Source organism: Talpa europaea (genome assembly GCF_964194135.1).
Source record: "Talpa europaea genome assembly, chromosome: 12".
NCBI classification, from domain to species: domain Eukaryota; kingdom Metazoa; phylum Chordata; class Mammalia; order Eulipotyphla; family Talpidae; genus Talpa; species Talpa europaea.
Window position 1 is genome coordinate 71,545,416 of NC_140079.1, and position 24,291 is coordinate 71,569,706.

Below are 24,291 nucleotides of genomic sequence, written 5' to 3' on the forward strand. Positions count from 1 at the left end.
CACCGCCACAGCCTCCACCCCAACCTCGTCTTTTCCGGTATTTAATCTTCTCAGGTCTCTCCATCTAGACCCATCATCTAACTTCCCCTATTAGGACTGTACAGGTAACAGCGCATCTTCCCCTGTCTGGTGATGCCAAGAGTTGTAGATACTACACACTGCTGGTTCCTGCTCCCCCAACATCAGCTCAGCCACAGCTAGGGCAGTCTAAAGTGACACTGTCCAGGAACCCCAGATAATAACAGATGACTACATCAAGGACTTCTGAATGTCAGACCCTGTTCTAAAGACTGTGTATTAAACTTCACTAATCTTGCCCTAGGAAACACAAGACGAGGCTTCAAAACTGAAGTCTAACTCCAGAACCTCCAGTCTTAATTGGTCCTTAAAGAACTATGAGTTGGGTGTATGGTATATATTCACACCAGAGAGACTCTGTGTGTATCTATGCATGTGTGTGTGAATGCCCATGTGTATCTCTGTGTGTTTTGTGCATGTGTTTGTGTGTGTGTTCATGTGTGTGCACACATGTGCATGTGCCCGGAAAGAGGGTTTGTCCTTTTAAAGTACAAGGTCACATTCTTAATCAAGGGAAAGAATGTGACTCACTTTTGGAGATTTTGTAGGTGATTTCTGCCTGTCCACCCTAGAACCCTTGTGTCAAAGTCTATGGAAATAGTTCTTGGAAACATCTATTCTGAAAAAGTCCCACCAAGTAATTGCATTACCCTATCATAGTTAAGACCACTACATTTCGGAGATAGGCAGCTCTTTCAGTATTACTCGGCAATTTTTGGAACACCTTTACCCACCACTATTCAGTGCACATTTAGGGAATGTCATAGGGATAGAATATTATCAGGATAGATTCTGGAAATAAATTTGCTTTGATCAGCCTCAAACAGCTCATGGGGGTTACTTCCAGCCTGCAGTGAAAAGGATCCCATGGTTTTTCTCCCCTGACCCAGGCCCTTCTACCCTCTAAACAACCCTTCTACTTTTTGTCAACCTGTCCTTACTTCCTTCTGACTTTGTTTATCACTAAATTCTAAGTAGAGAATATGTTTCTCCCCTAAGAGGATGGAAAAAGAAAGATTCCTATCTGAAAACACAACCCCACAATATAAGTTCTTCCCACTTCTAACTCAGGCTGAATGATGTGAGTCCTGTCCTTTCAAAATCTCTTATGTGCAAATTTTCTTCAGGCTCCAGAACCTCTATTCATGTTCAGGTCTCTTGGCCTTTCTATGGGATGATGGCAATGGATTTCTTATTGCTCCCCTCGCCCTGGTCTCTCCTGCTAAGACCTTCCATCCTCTCTGCTGCTGGATTGGTCTCAGCACATGACTTCCCAGATGCCAACACTCTCTGTCCTAACTCCTACTGCTGAAAAAATCAGTTCTGAACTGCCACTGGCAAAGAAGTCTTAACCCAAGCTACCTTCTCAACATCATTTGCCAGACATTTCCAGACTGCTGCTGTCTAACATGGACTAGCATTGTTTTACCACTGAGATTTTAGTTATTCTGCTCTCTCTTCTTAAAATATCCTTACTTGCATTCAAAACTCATCCATCCTTCAGGATCAAGTCCAAGTGCTACCTTAGTCATAAAGCCTTCTCTCATCCTCCCCACAGGTTAATCTCTCATTAACAAATATCACTTTGCTTAGCACGTTGTCAACAGTGGAGGCTGGCATTTATTTGGAGATCATTACGATCCAAGTATTATGATAAATTGTTTACATGCATGATCAGGTCAATCAGCAATGTGGAACTGTGCAGTCATGGCCACTTCACAGATGAAAATGTTGGAAATCAGAAAAGGGGAGCAAACCCAGGGTCACAGAGTAACTGCAGAGCCTGTACTTCAACTCCTACCTGACAGCTGTGTGAGTTGATGACACCTTTATTCATCCCCAGAAATGTCCAGCACCACACATGATACACTGGTGGTGGGAAGTGAATAGGCAAGATAGTTCTGCGCAGACTGTCAAGGACGCACCCATGCTAGGGAGCACCCCAAGAGAGGAAACCTGAAACCTGAGATGATGAGACCATTAGAAGCAACAGCAATGATCAAGGAAAATAGCAAATGAATGTATTTTCTGAAATAGAATTTATCAAACTAGGCAACCAAACTTAGAAGGAAGAGGGCAAAGTAATAATTAACAATGAGGCAGAGACAGAGAGGACAATAGAATAAAAAGAGGAAAGACACCAGGGAGGACAGAGGCAACAACCTACCTTTTCAATTAGCAAGGCATTCAAAATGATTTCTTAAACTGAATTTCAGTCCAATTATGTCATGAATTAAGAAATTTCAACAGCATCCCTGATGTGGGCCCCAACTGACTCTACTTGAACTTGAACACACCAAACTTTCCTCATCCTATTTACCTCGGTCAGAGAATTCTTACTGAGTTGGGTTTCAGTCACCAGGGGTGACATCTACAAAGCAGAAGGTGAAAATTCAGGTTCTGAGCTCAATAGAGAGTGGGAAGTCATGCCCCTGCACCCCCAGGAGCCTTGAGGGTCATGCAGAAGGCAGGATAGGGCTTCCCCACAGGCTGGGTTGGTTGTCTGCTCATTGGCACAGGGCCCTGGACTGTGTTCAGCCTATGTGGAGGAGTATCAACCTGGGTAGCTTCATCCTTTACCCAGAAACCTCCCGTGGAAAGCATTTCTCAGGGCTGTCTGCACAGCACGATTTCTTAGACTATAAACAATGGGATTGAGGAGGGGGGTCACCACAGTGTAAGTAACAGCAATGAGCTGATCCCGCTTGAGAGAGTAGCTGGCTTTGGGCCTCAAGTACATGAAGGAGGCACAGCCATAGTGGACAATGACCACTGTGAGGTGCGAGGCACAGGTGGAGAAGGCCTTCTTCCGCCCCTCAGCAGAGGGAATCCTCAGGATGGCTGCCAGGATGTAGGCATAGGAGATGGTGATCAAGGAGAAGGAGACCAGCAACACCAGCAGGCTGAGGATGAGGATCCCCAGTTCACTCAGGCCCGTATCTCCACAGGCCAGGCTCAGCACTGGTGGCGTGTCACAGAAGAAGTGTTGGATCTTGTGGGAGCTGCAGAAAGGGAGGTGGAAAATGACCAGTGTCATTCCCAATCCAAAGAGGTACCCACTCAAAAAGGAGGCGCCAACCAGCTGGGCGCAGAGGGTGGGATGCATGCGGCTGGCATAGTGCAGTGGAGCACAAATGGCCACATATCTGTCAAAACCCATGACAGCCAGGAGGAAGCAGTTGGTACAGGCCCATGAGGCTGAGAAGAACATCTGGGCAGCACAGCCCACAAAGGAGATGGCCTGGTCCCCCATGACCAGGCCAGAGAGCATCCTGGGAATGATGCCCAAGGTGTAGCAGGTTTCAGAGAAAGACAGAAAGGAAAGGAAAAGGTACATGGGAGTGTGCAGGTTGCTGTCGAGCCTAATAACAATAATGATGAAGACATTGCTGGTCAGGGTGATGAGGTATAGAGAGAGGAACAATGCAAAGAGCAGAAGTTGCAGCTCCCCAAAACTGGAGAAACCCAGGAAGATGAAACCCCTCCAGGAGGTTGCATTGGTTGAACCCATTCTGAATGACATCCTTGATAGATCTGCTGGTTCCTTGCACCTTGCCAGTGGATGACAAACTCCTTCAGAAGGCAGGATGAGGAGGGTTCTTGTTTCTTTATGCCTAGTGTAACTTGAAAAGGAACTCTGATGTAAACAGTTATCAAACGTCAGTAAGGTATTTGTTACATTGCGTCCAGAGCTGGACATGTCCATTCTCACACGCATGCTTGTTGGATGCACAATATACACATTTATACAATGCACACATGGCCACAGAGATGCAGACACCTGTATACATGCCATATATGGACATACATGTCATATACAAAGCACTCATGTAATTTTGCACATTTTATACATACAAAACCATGCACTGCACATTAGTGATGATACCCACAAATATATCAGGTATGCACATATATTATTAATGTATATTTACACTCAGATAATACATAAATGTGTACATATATCACCATACATATATTCATGCCAGCATCACATATTCACTGCCACATAAGCTTGCATATGGGCATACAAACACATACTCACTGTTAAAACTTAAGGTGGATGACTTGATGGATATTATTTAATATGCTGTATCAGGCAACAAAGCCAAGAGGAAAGTGACTTACTTGAAGTCACATAGAGCCAAGCCTAGAGATCAAGTGTCTTGAGTCCTGACCTTAATTTTTCTTCCCAAATAATCCTGACTCTTCTTAGACACCACAGGACACTCACAAACATGAATACAGAAGAAGAAACAACTTGCTCAACAGTAATCCCTAGTGTGTATACAACCCTAATGACGCCTTTTTACACACAAGTCTACAATAAGCACTGAAGAAAGAATTTGAGCTCAGGGCAACTTGTGTATCCTCCTGCCCAAAGAATCAGTCACTGGCCTCCATTACCTGCAAAGAATCTGCTGTGAATCAAGCTCAAGGAGAGATTCATGAAGGTGGGTTTCCCCACTCACCTGAAGAGGCTTACCATGAGACCAGCATCCATGGACCAGAGACCAGATTGTCTCCACTGACCTGCCTACAGGATAAAGAACCTGAAGATCCACCTCAGAAACTTCTATTCTGAGCAAAGGTGATGTTCAAATGACACCAAGAAACCCCTTCCATACCCTAGCCCCATGAGGTGAATCTTATCTGCTTTTGTCAAAACAGCTTCTCTCCCTGAGGATTCCCCATTCCCAGGGGATGTCCTTGCAAGAAGTATATCTAATCATGCTTATCATTAACTCAGAATATCCTTTTGGGGAAAGCAGGAAAGGAAATGTGAACAAAGAGATGTTAGGATCATGATTCAAACAATAATTTGTACATCTGTTATGTGTCAAATATATTAATTATTTTCACCTGTTAAATCTCTTTTAAAGCAATGACCTAGTGAGAAGGTACAATTGACATTTTACAGAAGAGGAGACAGCCTCGTAGAGTTTAAGTGAACCAGTTTAAGATCCCAGGACTCAAGACTTGTGCTTTTAAATTCATACTATAAGATATACTGTAATAAAGTAGGGATTCACCCTACAACAATCTCACAAGCTTGAGGTGATTATCCATTTCAAGTCAAACACATATACTCATACTCACATATTGAGAACATCCTGTATCCCTTTGTTTCAACTTCTTAATGCATCCTCCTCTGTTTATCTAGTCCACTTTTTTCACATAGGTTTTTATTTTACTTTTTTTTAGGAGTAAGAGAATTTATTTAATTTTTTAATTTTTTTTTATTTTTATATTCCCCATACAATTGCACCCCCCCTACTTTGACCCCAATACCTCCTTTCCCTGCCCCCCATAGTGTGTCTCTGATTTATAGTTGTTTGTTGATTTTGATTTTTTCTTTCTTATAGTTATTCTTTTTCCTTGTCCCTTATTTGGGTTTTCTAGATTCCTGCTATGAGTGAGACCATCTGGTATTTTTCTTTTTCTTTCTGGCTTATTTCGTTGAGCATGATCCCTTCCAGCTCCATCCATGTTGCTGCAAATTGCATGAGTTTATCTTTTTTGATTGCTGAGTAATATGCCATTGTGTATATGTGCCACATCTTCTTGATCCAGTCATCTATTTTTGGGCATTTGGGTTGTTTCCAAAGCTTAGCTATTGTAAATAGTGCTGCCATAAACATAGGGGTGCAGGTGCTCTTTGGAATTGATGTTTCTGTGTCCTTTGGGCAAATACCTAGGAGTGGAATTGCTGGATCATATGGAAGCTCTATCTTTAGTAGGTCAAGAAATCTCCACACAGCTCTCTACAGTGGTTGGACCAATTTGCTCTCCCACCAACAGTACAGGAGAGTTCCTTTTTCTCCACATCCTTGCCAACATTTGTTGTTGCTAGTTTTTTTTCAAAATGGATTAAAGAACTAGACATAAGACCTGAAACCATAAAATATATAGAAGGAAATATAGGCGAAACACTACATGATATGCACATCAAAGACATCTTTACAGACACATCACCCAAAGCAGTGATAGAGAAGGCAAAGATAAACAGCTGAGACTACATCAAATTAAAGAGCTTCTGCACAGCAAAAGAGACAATAACCAAAACAAAGAGAAACCCCACCAACTGGGAGAACATTTTTGCACACAACACTAATGATAAAAGACTGATCACAAAAATCTGCAAAGAGCTGATGAGACTCAGCAAAAACAAAGAAAATAATCCAGTCAAAAAATGGGCAGAAAAGCTAAAAAGAAACTTCTCCAAAGAGGAAATGCAAATAGCCAATAGACATATGAAAAAATGTTCAACATCACTTGTAATCAGGGAAATGCAAATCAAAACTACAATGAGATACCATCTCACACCAGTGAGAATGGCACATATTAAAAAAACTAGCAACAACAAATGTTGGCAAGGATGTGGAGAAAAAGGAACTCTCCTGCACTGCTGGTGGGAGTACAAACTGGTCCACCTACTATGGAGAGCTGTGTGGAGATTCCTCAACCTACTATCCAGCAATTCCACTCCTAGGTATTTACCCAAAGGACACAGAAACATTAATTCCAAAGGGCACCTGCACACTTATGTTTGTAGCAGCACTATTTACAATAGCTAAGCTTCAGAAACAACCCAAATGCCCAAAAACAGATGACTGGATCAAGAAGATGTGGCACATATACACAATGGCATATTACTCAGCAATCAAAAAAGATAAACTCATGCAATTTGCAGCAACATGGATGGAGCTGGAAGGGATCATGCTCAGTGAAATAAGCCAGAAAGATAAAGAAAAATACCGGATGGTCTCACTCATAGCAGGAATCTAGAAAACCTAAATAAGGGACCAGGAAAAAGAATAACTATAAGAAAGAAAAATCAAAATCAACACACAACTATAAACCAGAGACACACTACGGGGGGGTGGAGGAGGGATTGGGGTCAAAATAAGGGGGTGCAATTGTATGGGGAATATAAAAATCAAATAAATAAATAGATAGATAGATAGATCAATAAAATAAATAAATAAATAAATAAATAAATAGACCAAAACTAAAGCCACTGCTCCGCCTACTGGGGGAAAATAGAAGACAAAATACATGTGAAGGAACATTCAAACTAGGGTGCATAGCATGGAGATGTTGAGAGAGAAAAGTAACATTCCAGACCAAGTTTTATGACACTGGATTAGAGGAGCAAATGGACCAGGGTTTAAAAGAACAATCATGAAGAAACTCAATGAATTCTAGATTTTCAATTAATTGCAGAAAGGTAAGTTCAGGATATCAGAAAAGATATCCAGGAGCAGACAGAATTTTTATCAAATTATTTGAAGATAAAAGATTTGAACATCAAACCTGAAAGCATGAAATATGTAAATATATAGAAGAAAACATAGCCGATACGTTCTTGGAGAAAGACCTTAGAGGAGCTGCTTTTATGCTTTTCACTATGGATGCAGATAACAATATGCAACTGCATTTACTGACTGCTTACTCTGTACTAGACATTTTGCTAAGAATTTTATAAATAGATTATTTAATTATCTTAATAGATCATTTAATTATCTTAAATAGATTATTTAATTATCTTTATAAATAGATTATTTAATTATCTATATAAATAGATTATTTATAAATAGATCAGTCCTACACCTCAATTACCAATGCTCCAAAATTAAAGTGGCTTAAATGAAATCAAACTTTCTCTCTTACACAACAATGCAGTGATAACAAACTTTGCTAAAGTAACTGAAGGCTTGCCTTGGGAGTATGTGAAGTTAATCCACAGCATCATCAACACTAGTTAATCCAGCTTTTATCCTTTTAAGTAGATGTGTTATGATATCTAATTGGGTTTTTTTTTTAAGAATTATTTATTTATGCATACAAGAACTGGGGTACAGGCCAGAGGTATGGGGGGTGAGAGGATTTACCAGAGACAGAATGGGAAACAGAACAGGCAGATTGACTGAAATACACTGCTGAGGGGAACAGCAGGCGAGTCAGGAGAGTTCTGCCGCATCATGTGTGTAAGCACCCTGACCTGGGATCGAACTTGTGCTGCAGTGGCTGTGGATAGCTGCATAGATTGCATCTTAAACTCTTGTGCCACCAGGGAGGCCCCTAATTGGGGACTTTAATGTCCGTTTTATTGTGTTTACTGAAAGTGAGCTGTGGATTAACTTTGCATGCTCCTAAGGTGAGCCTTCAATTACTATAGAAAACAGTTTGTTATCACTGCATTGTTGTGTAAGAGAGAAATAAAATTTTATTTCATTTAAGCCACTTTAATTTTGGAGCATTGGTAATTGAGGTGTAGGACTGATCTATTTATAAATAATCTATTTTCTCTTATGAAAGATCTATTCCTATCTCGTGGACATTTTTGCTACTGATTGGATTATCTATTTTTTGGGGGTAGGGACTTTATATCTCAAATAAAGTGTCTTTTCCAAAAATTGTTGTGTATGTTTTCTCTCATGCTATGGATTTATTTCAATATCTATATTATAAAATAAAGCATAGATACAGATGGTCATCCAAATAGCTTAGTGAGGCAAACATCTTTGTAATCACTATTTTATTTATTCTAAATGTTTTGGTATTGTTGAAGTATCTATATATGATACAGTTTTTTAAACCATATTCTAATTTATATAAATACAATTTATGTACCATCCCAGCAATATTTTGATTATTAATTATAGCAATTTATCTGCAGGTCATTTTAGATTTTTTAACATACAAATGATATTACTCATGAGAAATGATCATTTACCTTTTTTTATAACCCTTGTATATTTTATTACTTTTGTTTTCTTACTGCACTAAATGTTTAAAATAATGTGGAACAGAAATGATGATAGAATGCTTTTACATCTTGCTCTTGCTGTAACCTGGAAAGACTTAAATGATTCAAATTGAGAAATTTGATATAGATTTTTCTGCAGAAAACCATTAAATTATAAAAATCCTAGTTATTTATTTATTCATTTATTTTTAATGACATATACTTGGTGTATAACATTGAGCAAGTTTAAGGTGCATACCATTCATTTATTAAATTTATAACGCAATGTGATTGCCATTGTAACGTTAGCTAACACCTCTATCCTGTCACCAACTATCATTTCTTCCAGTATTGGAAACAATTAAGATCTAGTCTCCTAACCAGTTTAATATTTATAATTCAGCTTTGTCATCTTTAATCATTGTATCATTAGATCTCCATGAGGTCAACACTAGTATCCCGAGGCATCCCAAGGCATCCCAAGGCATCCCAGGCATGGTCTAAAGATATGGAGATTGAGCCCAACAGACCCCAAAGGTAAAGATATGGAGATTGGTCCCTTTCAAATTCTACATAGTTATCCAAAATTAACAACCAAATGACAGCTCACAAGGAATGAGCCCCTCCCAAAAAGAAGACTATATCAGTGCAGTCTCTGCAATGGCTGGGGCAGCACTCCCACTGCCCACCTGTGACTATGCAGGTGCCTCTTTTCTCAGGTTCTCTCCCTCTGCAGGGCAGCAGCCTACTGCCTGCCCGTGACCTGTCAAGGCCGCCAGCCTGCAACCATGCAGGTCTCTCTTGGCAAACCTGTCCCTTCTGGGAAAGCTCTTCCTGCCCGCTTGTGTCTTTAACTGTTTTATCCCTTAACTGTTTTATCCCTTTAACTGTTTTATCCCGCAAGCGTCTTTAACTGTTTTATCCCTTCCCTAATAAACCTGCCCTTTAAATATAACTAATGTCTCTGTCTCGTGGAGAAACTCGCCAGGAAACTCGCCGCATGTCGCTGAAAGGGAGCTCTGATGAAACCTTTCCCAGAGTGAACCCAAGGGCTCCACACTCCAAACCCACAGACTCCAAAAACCACAACAGGTAGCTCCCTGACTGGTGGGTTGGGGATCAAACTCATGCTGCAGAGGCTGCAGACAGCTTCATAGTGCTGTGCTTAACTCCTTGTGCCACTAGGGAGACCCTAGTATCTATTTCTAAGATTTTCCAGCTCCCCTAGATTGTACCATCAATTCTCAGGGTGGAATTGAATGAGAAAGTGGAAAAAACACATCACAAGGCAGTGACCACAGATTGAAGAGTGTAATTATTCTTCTTGCACATGTGCTACCAAAATGGTTCCAGGGAAGAAACCAGAGTTATGACAAGAAGTAACCTTAATCAATTTATGCATGATTTTCATTATTATCTTTTTACCTCCATAACATTTCTGCAGATGATGGAGTTCAGAAATTACTCAGCACTTCTCATAATATCTTATATAAGCCAAATGTTGGTACAAAAATTATATAGTTCGTGAGAGGGCACAGATTGGGTTAGCAGCAGAATTGAGAAACACATTCAGAAAATTCCCTAGGCGAGTATATCTGAATTTTCAGTAGAATCACCACTATTTTCTGTATTAAAACCTCCAAATTGCTTCCAATTTTCTTCTGGGTGGTATAAAATCTTGATCCTGTGTTTGTCTGGTTTCCTTCATTATGCATTGGAAGACTGTCAAAATTATTCCCAAATGTCTTCCTTTGTCAAAAACCTCAATATCATAATGTGTTTTTTTAATTTGCTTTTGAATACATTAATCTTTTTAAAAATGGAGTTATTTCCAACTGTCATCCATGGACTCCCCCAATCACAGAACTCGTGTGCTCCACTGTACAGATTGCTGGTTTGACTGATGTTCCAAGTCATTCTCCATATTCAGAAGTTAGCAGCTGGGAATCACTGAGAGACAGTGTCATGAACTGTGTTACTAAGAACACTCTCGGTAATCAGTATGATGTGGGCACTTCACAAAGGTAGATACCAAGCCAGATATGCACAGCCAGCTGGCCACCTCCACATAGTACATCTCTTGCTAGAAATGGTTCCTCTCTTGGAAAACACAACTCAGGGCTTCACAACATTGCCTAGAAAAACTCATGTGTTATATCTTCAGATATTTTAATCACCACAGGCATTGCTCTTCCTTCCACAGTCTTTCTTTTCCCACTCCATTCCTGATGCAGGACAACTGGAGGTTGACAAGCGGAGAGCAGTCTATTCTCTGTAGGAACAGATAGTAGAAGTAGCTGGACAGCTGGTAGCTAATAGTCAAGTAGGTAGAATTGGACAGCATTAAGAGTTGGAAATTTTCTCAATGAATTAATAAACACTTGTGATAGCTTAGGTCCCAGTCTCAGTTGCTTGATGCCAGCTTCTGCAAAAGGCAAATGACACAAGCTTCTCCAGAGGTCACAGGTCACATACCTCACTGACCTCTGCAGACATTCAATTTGCCACATCAATCCAAGACTATTCATGGAGTTTGATTTTTCTAAGCACCTTTCTAAAAGCATTTTCTATGTCTTATTCCCGAGGCTAAATATGAAGGGGCTGAGGACAGGAGTAATGAACACATAAGGGATGGCAATGACAGTGTCACACCCCCTGAGGCTTCTGGCTTCAGATAAACAACAAATGCAAAACCAAAGTGAATGATGACCACTGTGAGGTAGGAGGCACAGACAGAATATGCCTTCTGCTTGCCCTCAGCTAAGGGATGCTTTGAACAATGGAAGGAATGAAAACATAAATGAGGATGATCAGCAAAATGTGCCCAGCAGGCCTGACACCGACATTGGCATTACACAAACTCTGTGAGGTTGAGTCTAGACAAGACAGCCTCACAACTGCCCGCATATGGCAGAAGTGTTTGACAAGGTTAGGCCTGCAGAAAAAGCTCCATAATATCAGTGCAGTTTCTATGAGAGAAATAAAGAAGCCTCCAACCCAAGTAGAGACCACAGGTTGTGTACATAGCGTGTTGGTCATAAATAGTGGATACCTGAATGGGTTGCAGATGGCCAGAAAGTGCTCATATTCCATCAAAGTGAGGGTGATACAACCAGTACCACTGAGTCCCAAGGAAAAACACATCTGTAAGCTACAACGTATGGTCGAAATGCTTCTGCGCTTGGCTAGTAAATCTGCCCGTATATTGGGGATGATGGTCAATGGATAGCAGGTCTCAGAGAGTGTGCACTGAGGAAAAGGTATATAGGGGGGTGGAGATATCTGCCCCCCCATGTCAGACCCATGATAGCCAGGTTACCTGTGAAGGGTAAGAAGGTGGAGCAAAAGAACATGACTAAAAGGAATGTCTGCACACGTGTGTAAACTGAAAACCCACAAGAATGAATTCTGCCAGGACTGTCTGATGGATCTTCATAGCTGGGCTATCTGAAATCTGCAACAACAAACACTCAACTCTCCATTTTTCTCTGAAAATCATAGTGTGAATAAGACAAATGATCAGAGTTGTGATTTACAACTGATCTTTCACTGAGTTTAGCAAAACACCATCTGTATGTAGGTGATGTGTTTTCCTAATTTTTCACTTTTTCATTTCGTCTTTATTTAGCAACATATTGATTTCTTATTATGTGATGAGCAAACTTTTCACGTATACATTTTAAAGGACTTTATTGGCTGGTGATACAATGAGTGAAAAATCTAATTGATGTCCTGATGAAGGAGATTCTGGTGCATTAGATTGTAACAGGGTGGTCCCCAGGAAAGGGGGAGGTTCCAGGTTTCCTGCCCCACCCAAAGGAGGGTGGAGCTGAGCATGGAGAGAAGAAGCTGCAGAGGAGACTGAGGAAGGAAGGAAGCAGGATGGAGCCAGAAGGAGACCTGGAGGAGGCACATGGAGCCAAGAGACACGTAAAGAAACTGCACTTGCCTTTTGGTTGTGGACTGGGTGACACAGATGGGGGTGAGAGAGCCATGCGGAGGTGACAATGGCGTTTTTTGTCTTGATTTTGATTTTGCTCTTTTCCTTCTGGGATTGTCTGGTTGTTTCTGATCCTTTTCTGTGGGTCCCCACTAGAAGATGCTTTAGGCTTGTGTTCTGGGCCATTCCTGCTTTGGTGGACTTTTACCCACGAGGGAACAGGTAACTTTGGGTACTTAATTTAGAAACTACATTCTTTGCCTTTCCTGTATTGTTTCCTAATTGTATTAAAGTTCCTAACCATTAAAGTCTCGTATGTTTTGTGTTGATATGGCAGATGGCAGAACCTGTTTAGAGCAGGCAGGTTTGCGGGGTCTGGGGTGCCCCTCTCCCTGCCCTGTAACAAGGTGATCCAGTTTAGGATCATATTCTGAAGACTGAACTTATACTGATTTTTTCATATTATTCCCCCTTCTCTGTTTTCTAAGAATTATCATCTCCTCACTACTTCAACCTAAAATCTCATATAAATGCAAATTTCCCCACTCCTTAAAACATCAAGTCACTTTTTGCAAAACACTATTGCTTGTAACCCTATTTTCTGCTGTTAACAACAAACTTCCATTATTCCAGAAAAAAGTGGACAGTCAACTCTATTTCACATGCTCGCTTTCCAATATTTCATCCTAAGCTATGTTCATTTGGTGTCTGCTTGAACACTTCTAGTGACAGGGAGTTCAGCACATACCCTAAGTTGTAGCCTATTCAATTTGTGAGAGCATCAGAAGAAAGAGAAGTGGATGAGCTACCAGGACAAGAGCAACAGCGAGAGAACCAGAACTGCGAGAGAAAGAAAACACTACATTTCCAGAAGCATAATCACACTTGACCCAGGAATCAGGAATCATCAATATTTCCTCTGCCCAGCCTCACTCCACCAATACTGAGGTCTTCCCTGGTACCCCCTTATCCCACTTCTAGTCACAAAGGGATATAACAGTGTGAGCAGGAAAAGACACTCTCCTCCTTGGGGCTTGTAGACTGTAGGTGGGAGAAGATTCCCCCTCCCAAATACAATGTAACAATTTAACAAATAATGTTTTCTCAAAATATTTAAGAGTCTAAAGAGTGTCAAAATTCTGTACCCAGTGCTTGTATAAATAAATAAATAAATCTTTTAAAAAGTGTCAAAATTAATTCTCTACTTTACTGTCTTATTTCCTCAATAAAGTTTTATATTTGAGTGATCATTATGTCCATTCACTGATGCAGGGAAATAGCCTCTTTGGCACCTCTGAAAATAAGATGTGCAAAAGCACGTCGTGATGGCTCTCAGACAGTGAACTCAAGGACATTATTCTACTTCCCTCCAGGGCTATGTCCCTTTGGACTTGGTGCTCTCATAGTTTTTTGTATGCCCTGATAGGAAGAATCCCTAAGGTGACTTGGACACGGTCTTGTTGGGGAGAGGTAGGTCACCATGACAATGAGTCCTTCGAGGCTGTGTCCCTGATGAGTGGCTACTACCGCTGCCTAGTGTGCTTAAGGGCCCTGCCTGCCCAACCTCTGTCCTGCCACAAATGATGCAGAGACCAGCATGAAGTGTCAGCTTTATTGAAGAGGGGCTGAGTCTGACCACCCCTGGCCAGATAAGGTAAGGTATGTTAGCAGAGCCAGAAGACAGGCAAGCAAAGGACTAAGCCAACCTGTGTGACAGATGGTTCCCTAATCAGATTAGATGCCCTCAGACCCTCATCCACTCATGCCCTTGACTCTCGGGACCCTCATATTCCTGAAAATCTCTTGAATTTCTCCAGAAGTTCAGTTGTCTTAACACCTAAGAAAGTTTAGTCATCCAACCATCTCATACTGACTACTCTGACATATTATTCAAAGGTTTATGTTTATGGAGTCGATGCCTCAGAAATACATTTGATATGTTTACAAGTAAAAGGGGTGATTTGAAGTTTCACTGTGGTGAGGTGCTGCAAACACACTGCACTGGATATAAGATCATATGTAGGAGTGGGGAATCAAGAGAGGACAGGTCAGTGGTAGGAGAGATGACTACCAGTCTTGGTACGTTCACAGAGCAGTATTCTCTTTGCCCCAAGACAGACCTAATGTCATACCTATTCAGTCCAAGTCCACACAATCTAATTCAAGTGAGATTTGTTAAACTATACATTACCATACACAGATGAGCCAAACACACACACACACACACATACACACTTGTTTTTATATGAATGACTCCACATAACTCTACCCATGGACATCTTCCTGCTTCCACGGAGGGCACATAGGATCATGATTAAGTTTGTTATTACTATCTGGATTTATCCCAGTTCCACAATTTCCTCAATGTATGATTTTGAAAAATAAGTTCTCTGTATCATTTGTAAGTAGAGGTAAAGTTCCCTAAATTCAGTGAAGCGTTATGAAGACTAAATTAGCATAGGAGAGGGACTCAGTGACTGGTACATAGCAATCAATTTTATCATTTTGTCTTCTTTACCATGTGGACACGGGTTAAGATAGTAACATAATTCCAACCTGTTCTCAGTTTTTGATTCACCAAGTTCTTCGCTAAGTGAGTTACAATTATCCAACTTCTGATGAACAAATGAAGAATTCAAGAAAAACTTTTATTTTCTCTGAACATGTTATATGCCTGGGTACAGGTCCTGTCCTGTGTGTTGCTGGATGCAGGTTTGCGTGGTTCCCTCCTGGGAACCATTGGAGGCCAGGGAATGGGCTATTCAGGCTTCATTTAGGAGACACCCAGGAGGTAGTTAGACAGGAACCCAGGCAGCCATGCTACTCTAAATAGCAAACTGGGGGATCCATGTGACATTTGCATGGCTTCAGGCCCTTTGACCAATGGAATCACCAATGTGTTTTAAAATAACTGTGCTTCACACTGTGGGTAAAGCATCCTCCCTAAATTGTCTCTTTGATCTTCGCTTAGTCTAATGAAGCAGGAATGACAGATATTCCCAGCAGCAGTGGATGGCCCTATTGGATAGGTCAGGAAGTAGATTCAGCCTTCTGCCTCAGCTAGAGAAGGAACATGAATGTCCCACGTTCTTATATTATTACTTTGTTAAACACTTGTTCACTCATTTTCCCCACCACCATCCCATGGGTCCCCTTGTCCCTCCCCACACCCCCCTCTTAATCTCACTGGGCAAATAACTGGCCAATATTTCTTTTTGCAAGTCAGTGGTTTCCAATATGTTTCTTTCAACAGAACTTAATTGGAAGCTAATTGAGTTGTCAGCTAATAAATCAATAAAAATCATTTGGGTGATAGATCACTGTGTAATTTATGGCATATAACTAATAGCAAATTCAAGTAATTTAATGTTATTGCTATAACAATATGACTTTCATTCTCTGAGCTATGGTATATCAATGTCATTCATTTAATAAACTACTTTCCTCAAAATGAAAAATTTTATATCTCCAAAATGAAAAATAAGAATGGAATTGATGCTGAGACTTTTTCATACTTTCTCACTGTGGCTAAAGTCATCTTTGTGGGTGCACACAAGAATTGGGGGAGGGGGGAATGGCAAATCTATATTATTATAAAGTGATAGTCCAAGAAACTTTAAGATTTTTAACCAATGGTTTAAAAGTTTACAAACTTTTCCCTTGAGGGGCCAGATGAAATAGCAATGTGAAATAAGCAAAGTGATGTAATAATAATTGATAATATACTATTGCACATCTTCAGAAAGTCTTAACCTGTGAGGGAATAGTCACTTCACGGTTTGATCCACCGGTCTTTCAACATCTTGTTCTTCTTCCTTTTATTTTAGGCAGTCAAGTGGACAGAGATCATGAGAAATTTGAGTGGAGGTCACGTAACAGAGTTTGTTCTGGTGGGTTTCCCTACCTCTCTGCCCCTCCAGCTGCTCCTCTTTGCCCTCTTCCTTGCAATCTACCTGTTGACAGTGCTGGAGAATGCGCTCATTGTTTCTACAATATGGCTCACACCCAGCCTCCATCGTCCAATGTACTTTTTCCTTAGCCATCTCTCCTTCCTGGAGCTATGGTACATTAATGTCACAGTTCCCCGACTCCTGGGAGCCTTTCTTACGCAGGACCGTAAGATCTCCTATATAGGCTGTATGACCCAACTCTACTTCTTCATTGCTCTAGCTTGCACTGAATGTGTCCTGTTGGCCGTCATGGCATATGACCGCTACCTGGCCATTTGTGAACCCCTCCGTTACCCTACTCTCATGCCTTCCAGCCTGGCCACTCGTCTTGCTGTGTCTTCTTGGGGCAGTGGTTTCTTCAGCTCTATGATGAAGCTTCTTTTCATTTCCAGACTGTCCTACTGTGGCCCCAACATCATCAACCACTTTTTCTGTGATATCTCCCCACTACTTAACCTCACCTGCTCTGACAAAGAACAAGCAGAATTAGTAGACTTCCTCTTGGCCCTGGTGATGATTCTGCTCCCTCTGCTGGGGGTAGTCTCATCCTATGCTGCCATTATTGTAACCATCCTGCGAATTCCCACCGCTCAAGGGCGCCGCAAAGCCTTCTCCACATGTGGCTCTCACCTGGCCGTGGTCGTCATATACTACTCCTCCACCCTCTTTACTTACGCAAGGCCCCGGGCTATGTATACCTTCAACTACAACAAGATCATCTCTGTGCTCTACACCGTCATTGTGCCCTTCCTCAATCCAGCCATCTACTGCCTGAGGAACAAGGAGGTGAAAGATGCCCTCAGGAAGGCGGTGCTGGGAAGATGCCTCTATCCCAGGGATGTCCCAGACTGACGCACAACAGACCCTGTCAGGACAGAAGGAGCAGAGTTTTATTGTTGGCACCTCAAGGAATCATAAAATAGGATTAAAGGAAACAAAATACCAATTAGTGAACAGTTCATCCAAATAGTATCTGTTAACCTCCTAAAACAAAAGTAAGATCTCCTATATAGGGTACATGACCCAACTCTACTTCTTCATTGTTCTAGCTTGCACTGAATGTGTCCTGTTGGCCATCGTGGCATATGACCACTACCTGGCCATTTGTGAACCCCTCCATTACCCAACTCTCATGCCTTCTAGCCTGGCCACTCATCATTGATGAGTCATTGATCTTATCCTTGTATTTCCAAACTAAAGTTGAACTGCTAGATAAGAATCACTGGGGGAATGAGGTGGGGGAAGGAGGGGTTGCTGAAATGCAGATTCCCAGAAGTATTTGTGAGATTCTGATAGAATGTAGAATCTAGGTTGTAACCCTACCATGCATAACTTCCAACTTCTTAGGACATTTTGTTTCATACCCAATTTGAGATTGCCTATGCTAGGTGAAGTCTAATTATTTTATAATTGAGGAAATGTAAGAAAAGGGATTTGCTGGTGAATATATCAAGACAAAATGATGCAGGTTTTACTATGGCAGTTTCAAAATCCAAATTCCCAAATCCCACGTCTAAGAGAAATCATAAAAGTATAACTAAACAACTAAAATGCATGTACCTAATCAGTACTCTACCTCCTTACGTCTGGTTACTCATGTGAGTCACAGGAGGAGGAAATGCTGTGCTGACATTCAACCCATGTGTACGCCAGTAAATATGGTGACTCTTCATCTACCTTTCCCTTCTTTGACTCTTAGTAAGGGATGAGGCTCGTTGACTCTGATGTGGTCTTTGGCAGTATATGGATTGGGAAAAATGCATTACAAAACTTTTAAGTCAGCCTCAGAATCTTCTCCAGTGCTACAACCAGCTTCTGATTCAACTAGTTGGTACCTAAGTCATACCAGTTGTCAAATATTTTAAATTTTGCCCCTTGGGAAAATAACCACAAGAACAGAAATTGTCTTAAAACAAAATGAGAGATTGAGAACGGAGATGCAGATACCTCTGCAGTAAATGGAGTATCTTAGGTTCAAAGTCTGAGAAAAGACATTCTTCCCAGTTCCCGTGAATCATTTAGACAGTTTCACACCCTGACTCTAGACTGATTTACCCAAATTTCTGAACATTAGAAACAAAATCAATGTTTCTTTAGAAGTAGAACAAGTAAAAGAATGAAAAACATGCTGCTGAACAAAAGTTCATAAACACGCTTTGTCCATCAGTGTACTTTAGTCCATTCTGGACTAGACTTTGGGGAAAAAAGATAAATGTCCATTAAGGAAAACTACTTGATCAATAGTCAGGTAAGGTTTTCCAGTATCTGAAATAAAATAACCAAAATATGCTACTTAAAAATATTTTAAGTTTCTTTATTTTCATGAAATTTCTAAACAGCCTTTTAAAGAAATGTCTCTGACATTAGCTTAGTTTACTCTGTTTATTAATTCTCTTTTCCTTTCATGGAGTCATGGAAGACATGGGATTTTATGGTTTAAAATTCTGCCTCAAGCGCAGGAAATTTCAATTTGATCTTGGTTTTGCTACTGTCAAGTTCCTATTATAGTAAAATAAAAAATAATATTATTCATCTCATGCTTATTGTGGATATTAAATTAAAAATGTATGTAAAAGTAAAGAGTTAAAATATTTTCTTAGTAAATAAAATTTACCCTGGATTAAATTTTTGCCAGCTTTATAGGAGTATTGTTAACAAATAAGATTGTAAGATATTTAAAGTATATAATATGATGATTTGATATATGTATATATTTGCATTAACTTTCTAGTTCTGATCTGGAAACCTGATAAATGTTACTAAGCAACATTGTTTATGCTACAAATGACTCCTAATTAATAAAAGTCATCTTGACTGGAAGAATAATGAAAGTATTATAAATACCTGGTGGTAAGAATAGCTTCAGGCTACTTTTCCAACTTGGCAAGTCTTTCACACTTAAGCTGGAAACTGTGTACGCCCATGAAGGTGTTAAAAGCTTTATTGACTAAAATGTGGCTTGAGGGTTCTAGGTCAAGATGCACCATGCACTCTCATGTGCAAATCCATGTCCTCACCCCTGAAATTGACTTTATTTTTTTTATTTTAAAATATTTTATTTTATATAATTCTTACATCATTTTTCATCTTTGCACAATGTATGCATTTTCATTATGGTTATATTCCCCATACAATTGCACACACCCCCCCTTATTTTGACTCTAGTCCTTCCTTTCCCCACTCCCCCCCCATAGTGTGTCTCTGATTTATAGTTGCTTGTTGATTTTGATTTTTACTTTGTATTGATTAGTCTTTTTCCTGTTCTCTTATTTAGGTTTTCTAAATTCCTGCTAGAATGAGACCATCTGGCATTTTTCAGTTTCTTTCTGACTTATTTCGCTGACTTATTTCCTTCTAGCTCCATTCATGAACAGACACACAGACCAATGGAATCGAATAGAAAATCCAGAAATAAACCCACAGATTTATGGGTCAACTAATAATTGACAAAGGAGCAAAGATTATGCACTGGAGCAAAGAAAGTTTGTTCAATAAATGGTGCTGGGAAAACTGGGTTGCTACATGCAAAAGAATGAAGCTTGACCACTACCTCACACCATACACAAAAACCAACTCAAAATGAAATTTACTTTATATTGCAGAGACTTGTCCTCTTGCTCCTGGCAGCATTCCTTCCACGTAGGAGAAACTCCTGATGCTTCCTTACTGGCTTTTGTTTCCATCCTGTATTTCTCTAGCTGAATTTGATGCCAAGCATGGCATTGGGTTGTATGTGAGTTGGATGGTTTGGTGAAGCATAAGAAGACCTGGCATACTATCAATTTAGTTCACAGCAAGCTAAGCCCCACTGTTACTATCATTTTGTCATTGTCAATATGGTCATTTTCATTCTAACAGATGCGCTGGTTCTATTAACCAAACTCACTCAAGCTGAGAGTGAAGCATGGACTAGGCTCTCTAGGGCCTAAGTGGAAAGCAAAGCTCCAAGTATCCTTGTGTGACTATGTAGAGAAGATAATGCTCACCAGGAAGTTTAGCATCTCTAGTTACCTAATCTAAAATTATGCCTGGGTGTTCCTGGGTTGAGTCAGTAAGGTCCATACTCCTTTTAAAAATGACTAGGACATAGGGCCTCCCCGGTGACACAGCGCATTGAGCACAGCTCTGTGAAGCTGTCCACAGCCTCTGCAGCGTGGATTCAATTCCCAGATGGCCAGGGAGATACCCACATGATGCAGCAGACCTCTCCTGTCTCTCCCACTGCTCCCCTCAGCAGTGTCTTCGGTGTCTGCCTGTTCTGCTCCCCGATCTATCTCTGGTGAATTCTCTCACCCTCCCATGCCTCTGACCTATAACCTAGTTTTTGTATATAAATTAATTAATTAATTAATTAATCTTTTAAAAAAATGACCAGGACATGTAACTCTTTGTTAGAATATTACACATAGAGCGTGATTCTTCTCTCCTTCAGATTCTGTGCTTGACTCTCATCATTTTGGTATTTGCCTACATATTAAATGAGTAGGAGCTGGAGAACACAACCTGAAAAGATGCTATTTGCCTGACTTCATAACATCACATTCCTTCCTGGGGCAAATAAAACCCCTCTAGATTGGTGTTCCTCTAACCGAGACAGGTTCCCACACTGTGTTAATAGCTTTCTTGAAATTTATTTTAGAGATTTCTCTAAATATCCCATTTCACTTTACCAAAAGCTTTTTTTTAGTAAAATGTTCTTTACAAATGCTTCTAATATACTTCTCTGTGCCAATTAAGAAAAAGAATGGGCACTTTTTAGTAGCCTGGCCCATAAGGTACTTATTTTTCTTTCCTAGGATAATCCAATATTTTCCCAAATGAAAATCATCTCCAAACTAGGCAATAAATATACATCTCCTTGCCATGTCTTTTATTTATCAACTTTTCTTGTAGTTAAGAGTAGTTATATAGCTCATTTCTTGTCCAATAAATGTAAGTGGTCTTTTACTGGAGAGACTTTCATTTTAAGGGGAAGATGTAGCTGGTGCTGGCGCTTCCTCTTTCCTCTCATTGAACTTGAATATGAGGCCTGGAACTGCAGCAACTATCTATGAGATATCAGATGTAGGAAGAATGGTCAGCATACTGAGGTTGTAGATGCATAAATAAATGAAATTTAGAGGTCTGATCATATGGTTGAAAAATTGAACCAGCACCAGTAAATACCTATATCCATGCTTTTTAATTAAATGATTTTTAAAAACTCCCGTTTGTAGAAGTCATTGCAATTTGCACCTTCTTTTATTTTTAGCCTATTATTTTCAGTCTATTATTATACTGATCTAATTCCTGCCTTGCATCCTTTTAGATATTTTTCAAACAATTTTTAGTTTTAGGATTTCTGAATTTTGTCAAATGAAACTATTTTGTGTCCAGTACATATTTCCAAAATAAATTTTGCTTGTTTCTTTGTTCCCCCCCATATTTTTTTTTATTTTTTTAGTTATTCAGAGGTGATATTCATATCACAAGTATTTGGAGCATGTATGTGTGTGTGCGCACACTCATATTATACTTGACTGTCTGAGGATGGGTAAATACCATTCTTATTTTCTGCTAAATGACTTGGGTGATAGCCCTTTTCCCCCTGAGGATTTATTGTTTGTGGGACTTGTTCCCCAGAAAGAGAGGACGACACACACACACACTTTCCTCACCACCCTCATCCCCAGAGTCTGGTGCAGGAGGAAGGCAATGGCTTCAAGTCACTTCACAGACTCTCCTGTGCCTCGAGATTCCACTTAGCTTGCCAGCTCTTCCCTTAGTATTCTCCCAGGACCTCCTTGAGCCCTAGAAAGGACAGATACTTTCCTAAGGGCTGAGTCTGTCATATGCAGGTCCCCTGGGGGTGGGAAGTTGGCTCCTGCTTCTCCAGTAGCTTGAAAGCAAACAAAAGCACAAATAGCCTCATTCTGTGTCCTCTCCATGCTGAGCTGAGACACAGACCAGACTTGACCAGTGATTCTCTGGTTTAGGGATCTCACCTTTCTCCTCCTGGTCTACATGATTTCTTCTCTTTTCTCAGTGCAAGTTGGCAATGCCTGACAAGTCTGGGAAAAGAATTATAATTTATACCACTGAGAAAATGGTGAGTTGGAAAAAGACTGTGCTATTTCTAAAAGGGGAGTTTGATCAGTCTTTAAATATTTATTATTGTGAAGGTAAGAAGAGAGTAATTGAGACCCATTTTTATTTAAGTTATTGATTTAATAATTTATTTAAAATGAAAATTATTTCATTGTATTGATTTTTTAAAGGTGTGTCACTTTGAGCCTACAATGAGGAGTGCAACATCAGTACACAGTTGGGGAGTGAACTTAATTTTAAGCCCATCAAGATTTCTTTAGCATGTATGTATATTAAGCCATATGGAAAATATTTGGAATTCAGAGATTGCACAGTACAGGTTGTTATGACATTTAAGACTCTATTATAGGAACCCACTCTAGATGAAATGGGCCCAAGTCTCCAAAAGTGCCCAGCAGTTTGCTCTCCTGAAGACACATCAATTTGATGTATCAACTCAATTCTATGCCTTGCAAAGTACAGAGTCTGGGTGTACTCTGACTTAGGGGACAGAAAGAAAGTACAGAGAAATAGAATCAATGAATCAGTGTCTATGAAGAGTAGTGGGTAGAATAAAAATGTATGAATGTGCATGCATGTATATCCATTACATAAGGGAAGGAACAGGATAATGTGGCAGTTTTGATGCCATATCTCCGTAGAGGACAAAAGAAAATCATGTTTCTGCATAGCATAAGAAGAGGAAGGTAAGATTCTCTTTCCCCTGTACTAATTATTTTTAAAAAATAGATCATGTGGTCACATTTATACTCAATTTGAGATCCTGAAATAAACTGCAAAGATTAATCACATTTAAAAATGAGACCCATAGAAATAAAGCCACTTTCCTAAAACTCCCTGGGTGGAAAGAAAAATATTGAATAACATAAGCCATGGTTTTGGGGTGTTTAGTGTGTTAAGTGACCAAGTCTTCAAAATACAGAAGAAACTGAGATAAACAAAGGGGTTAGTATATGTAGGGTAAAGAAAATGTCAGGCTTTTCTGCCCTTCCGCCATCAGGATAGATGATGGATCCTTGTCCTGAATGCATGCCTGATGGCGGGCACCTGGAATAGGGTGTGGGCATAGGTAGATGGGATTCAGCTGAGCTGAGACTGTGCTTTTTAAGGGCGGCGTCACGGGGGGACGCTAGCAGCAGCAGTAGCAGCACCAGCAGCAGCAGAAGCAGCAGCAGAATCTGAAGGAGAAGCCAAAGCCGAGAAGCAGCAGAACTAACTCCAGAGAGCCCAGAAAGAGTGAAGACTTGCTGGGGGCTGGGAGGCTAGCAGGCCTCCCAGCCCCCCAGCCAGCACCCCTGCCTGCCATATGCCTGGTGAACCCCAAATAAAAGACCTGCAAAACTACTGAGGACTCTGACTCCTCCTTTACCCGGTCTGCATGGGATCAGAAAACCTGCACTGTGCCCATGTCCTGTCCTTACAGTATAGGACAGCTAATTGTCTGTCCTGCTACAAACTTAGAAATGGCAAAACACATGGCCCTGAAG

The 24,291-nt window shown here is 40.4% G+C and overlaps 3 protein-coding genes across 3 annotated transcripts; 1 reads left to right on the top strand and 2 right to left on the bottom strand.

The window, feature by feature from the left end:
* Nucleotides 1-2,647: 2,647 nt before the first annotated feature.
* On the bottom strand, nucleotides 2,648-3,601 carry OR10Z1 (olfactory receptor family 10 subfamily Z member 1; the record flags this gene model as incomplete). The annotated part of the gene is made up of 1 exon (XM_084248474.1): nucleotides 2,648-3,601. The coding sequence occupies one exon, from the start codon at nucleotides 3,599-3,601 to the stop codon at nucleotides 2,648-2,650; it is 954 nt and encodes a 317-aa protein (XP_084104600.1).
* A 7,746-nt stretch (nucleotides 3,602-11,347) lies between these two features.
* OR10X1 (olfactory receptor family 10 subfamily X member 1) lies at nucleotides 11,348-12,496 on the bottom strand (the record flags this gene model as incomplete). The annotated part of the gene is given in 9 exon segments (XM_084250120.1): nucleotides 11,348-11,403; nucleotides 11,406-11,477; nucleotides 11,480-11,590; nucleotides 11,593-11,643; nucleotides 11,646-11,684; nucleotides 11,687-11,698; nucleotides 11,701-12,070; nucleotides 12,073-12,224; nucleotides 12,227-12,496. Coding segments are annotated over 9 exon segments (963 nt in total). The 5' UTR covers nucleotides 12,327-12,496.
* A 4,119-nt stretch (nucleotides 12,497-16,615) lies between these two features.
* OR6P1 (olfactory receptor family 6 subfamily P member 1) lies at nucleotides 16,616-17,569 on the top strand (the record flags this gene model as incomplete). The annotated part of the gene is made up of 1 exon (XM_084248468.1): nucleotides 16,616-17,569. One exon carries the CDS (start codon nucleotides 16,616-16,618, stop codon nucleotides 17,567-17,569), a length of 954 nt encoding a protein of 317 aa, XP_084104594.1.
* Nucleotides 17,570-24,291: the final 6,722 nt, after the last annotated feature.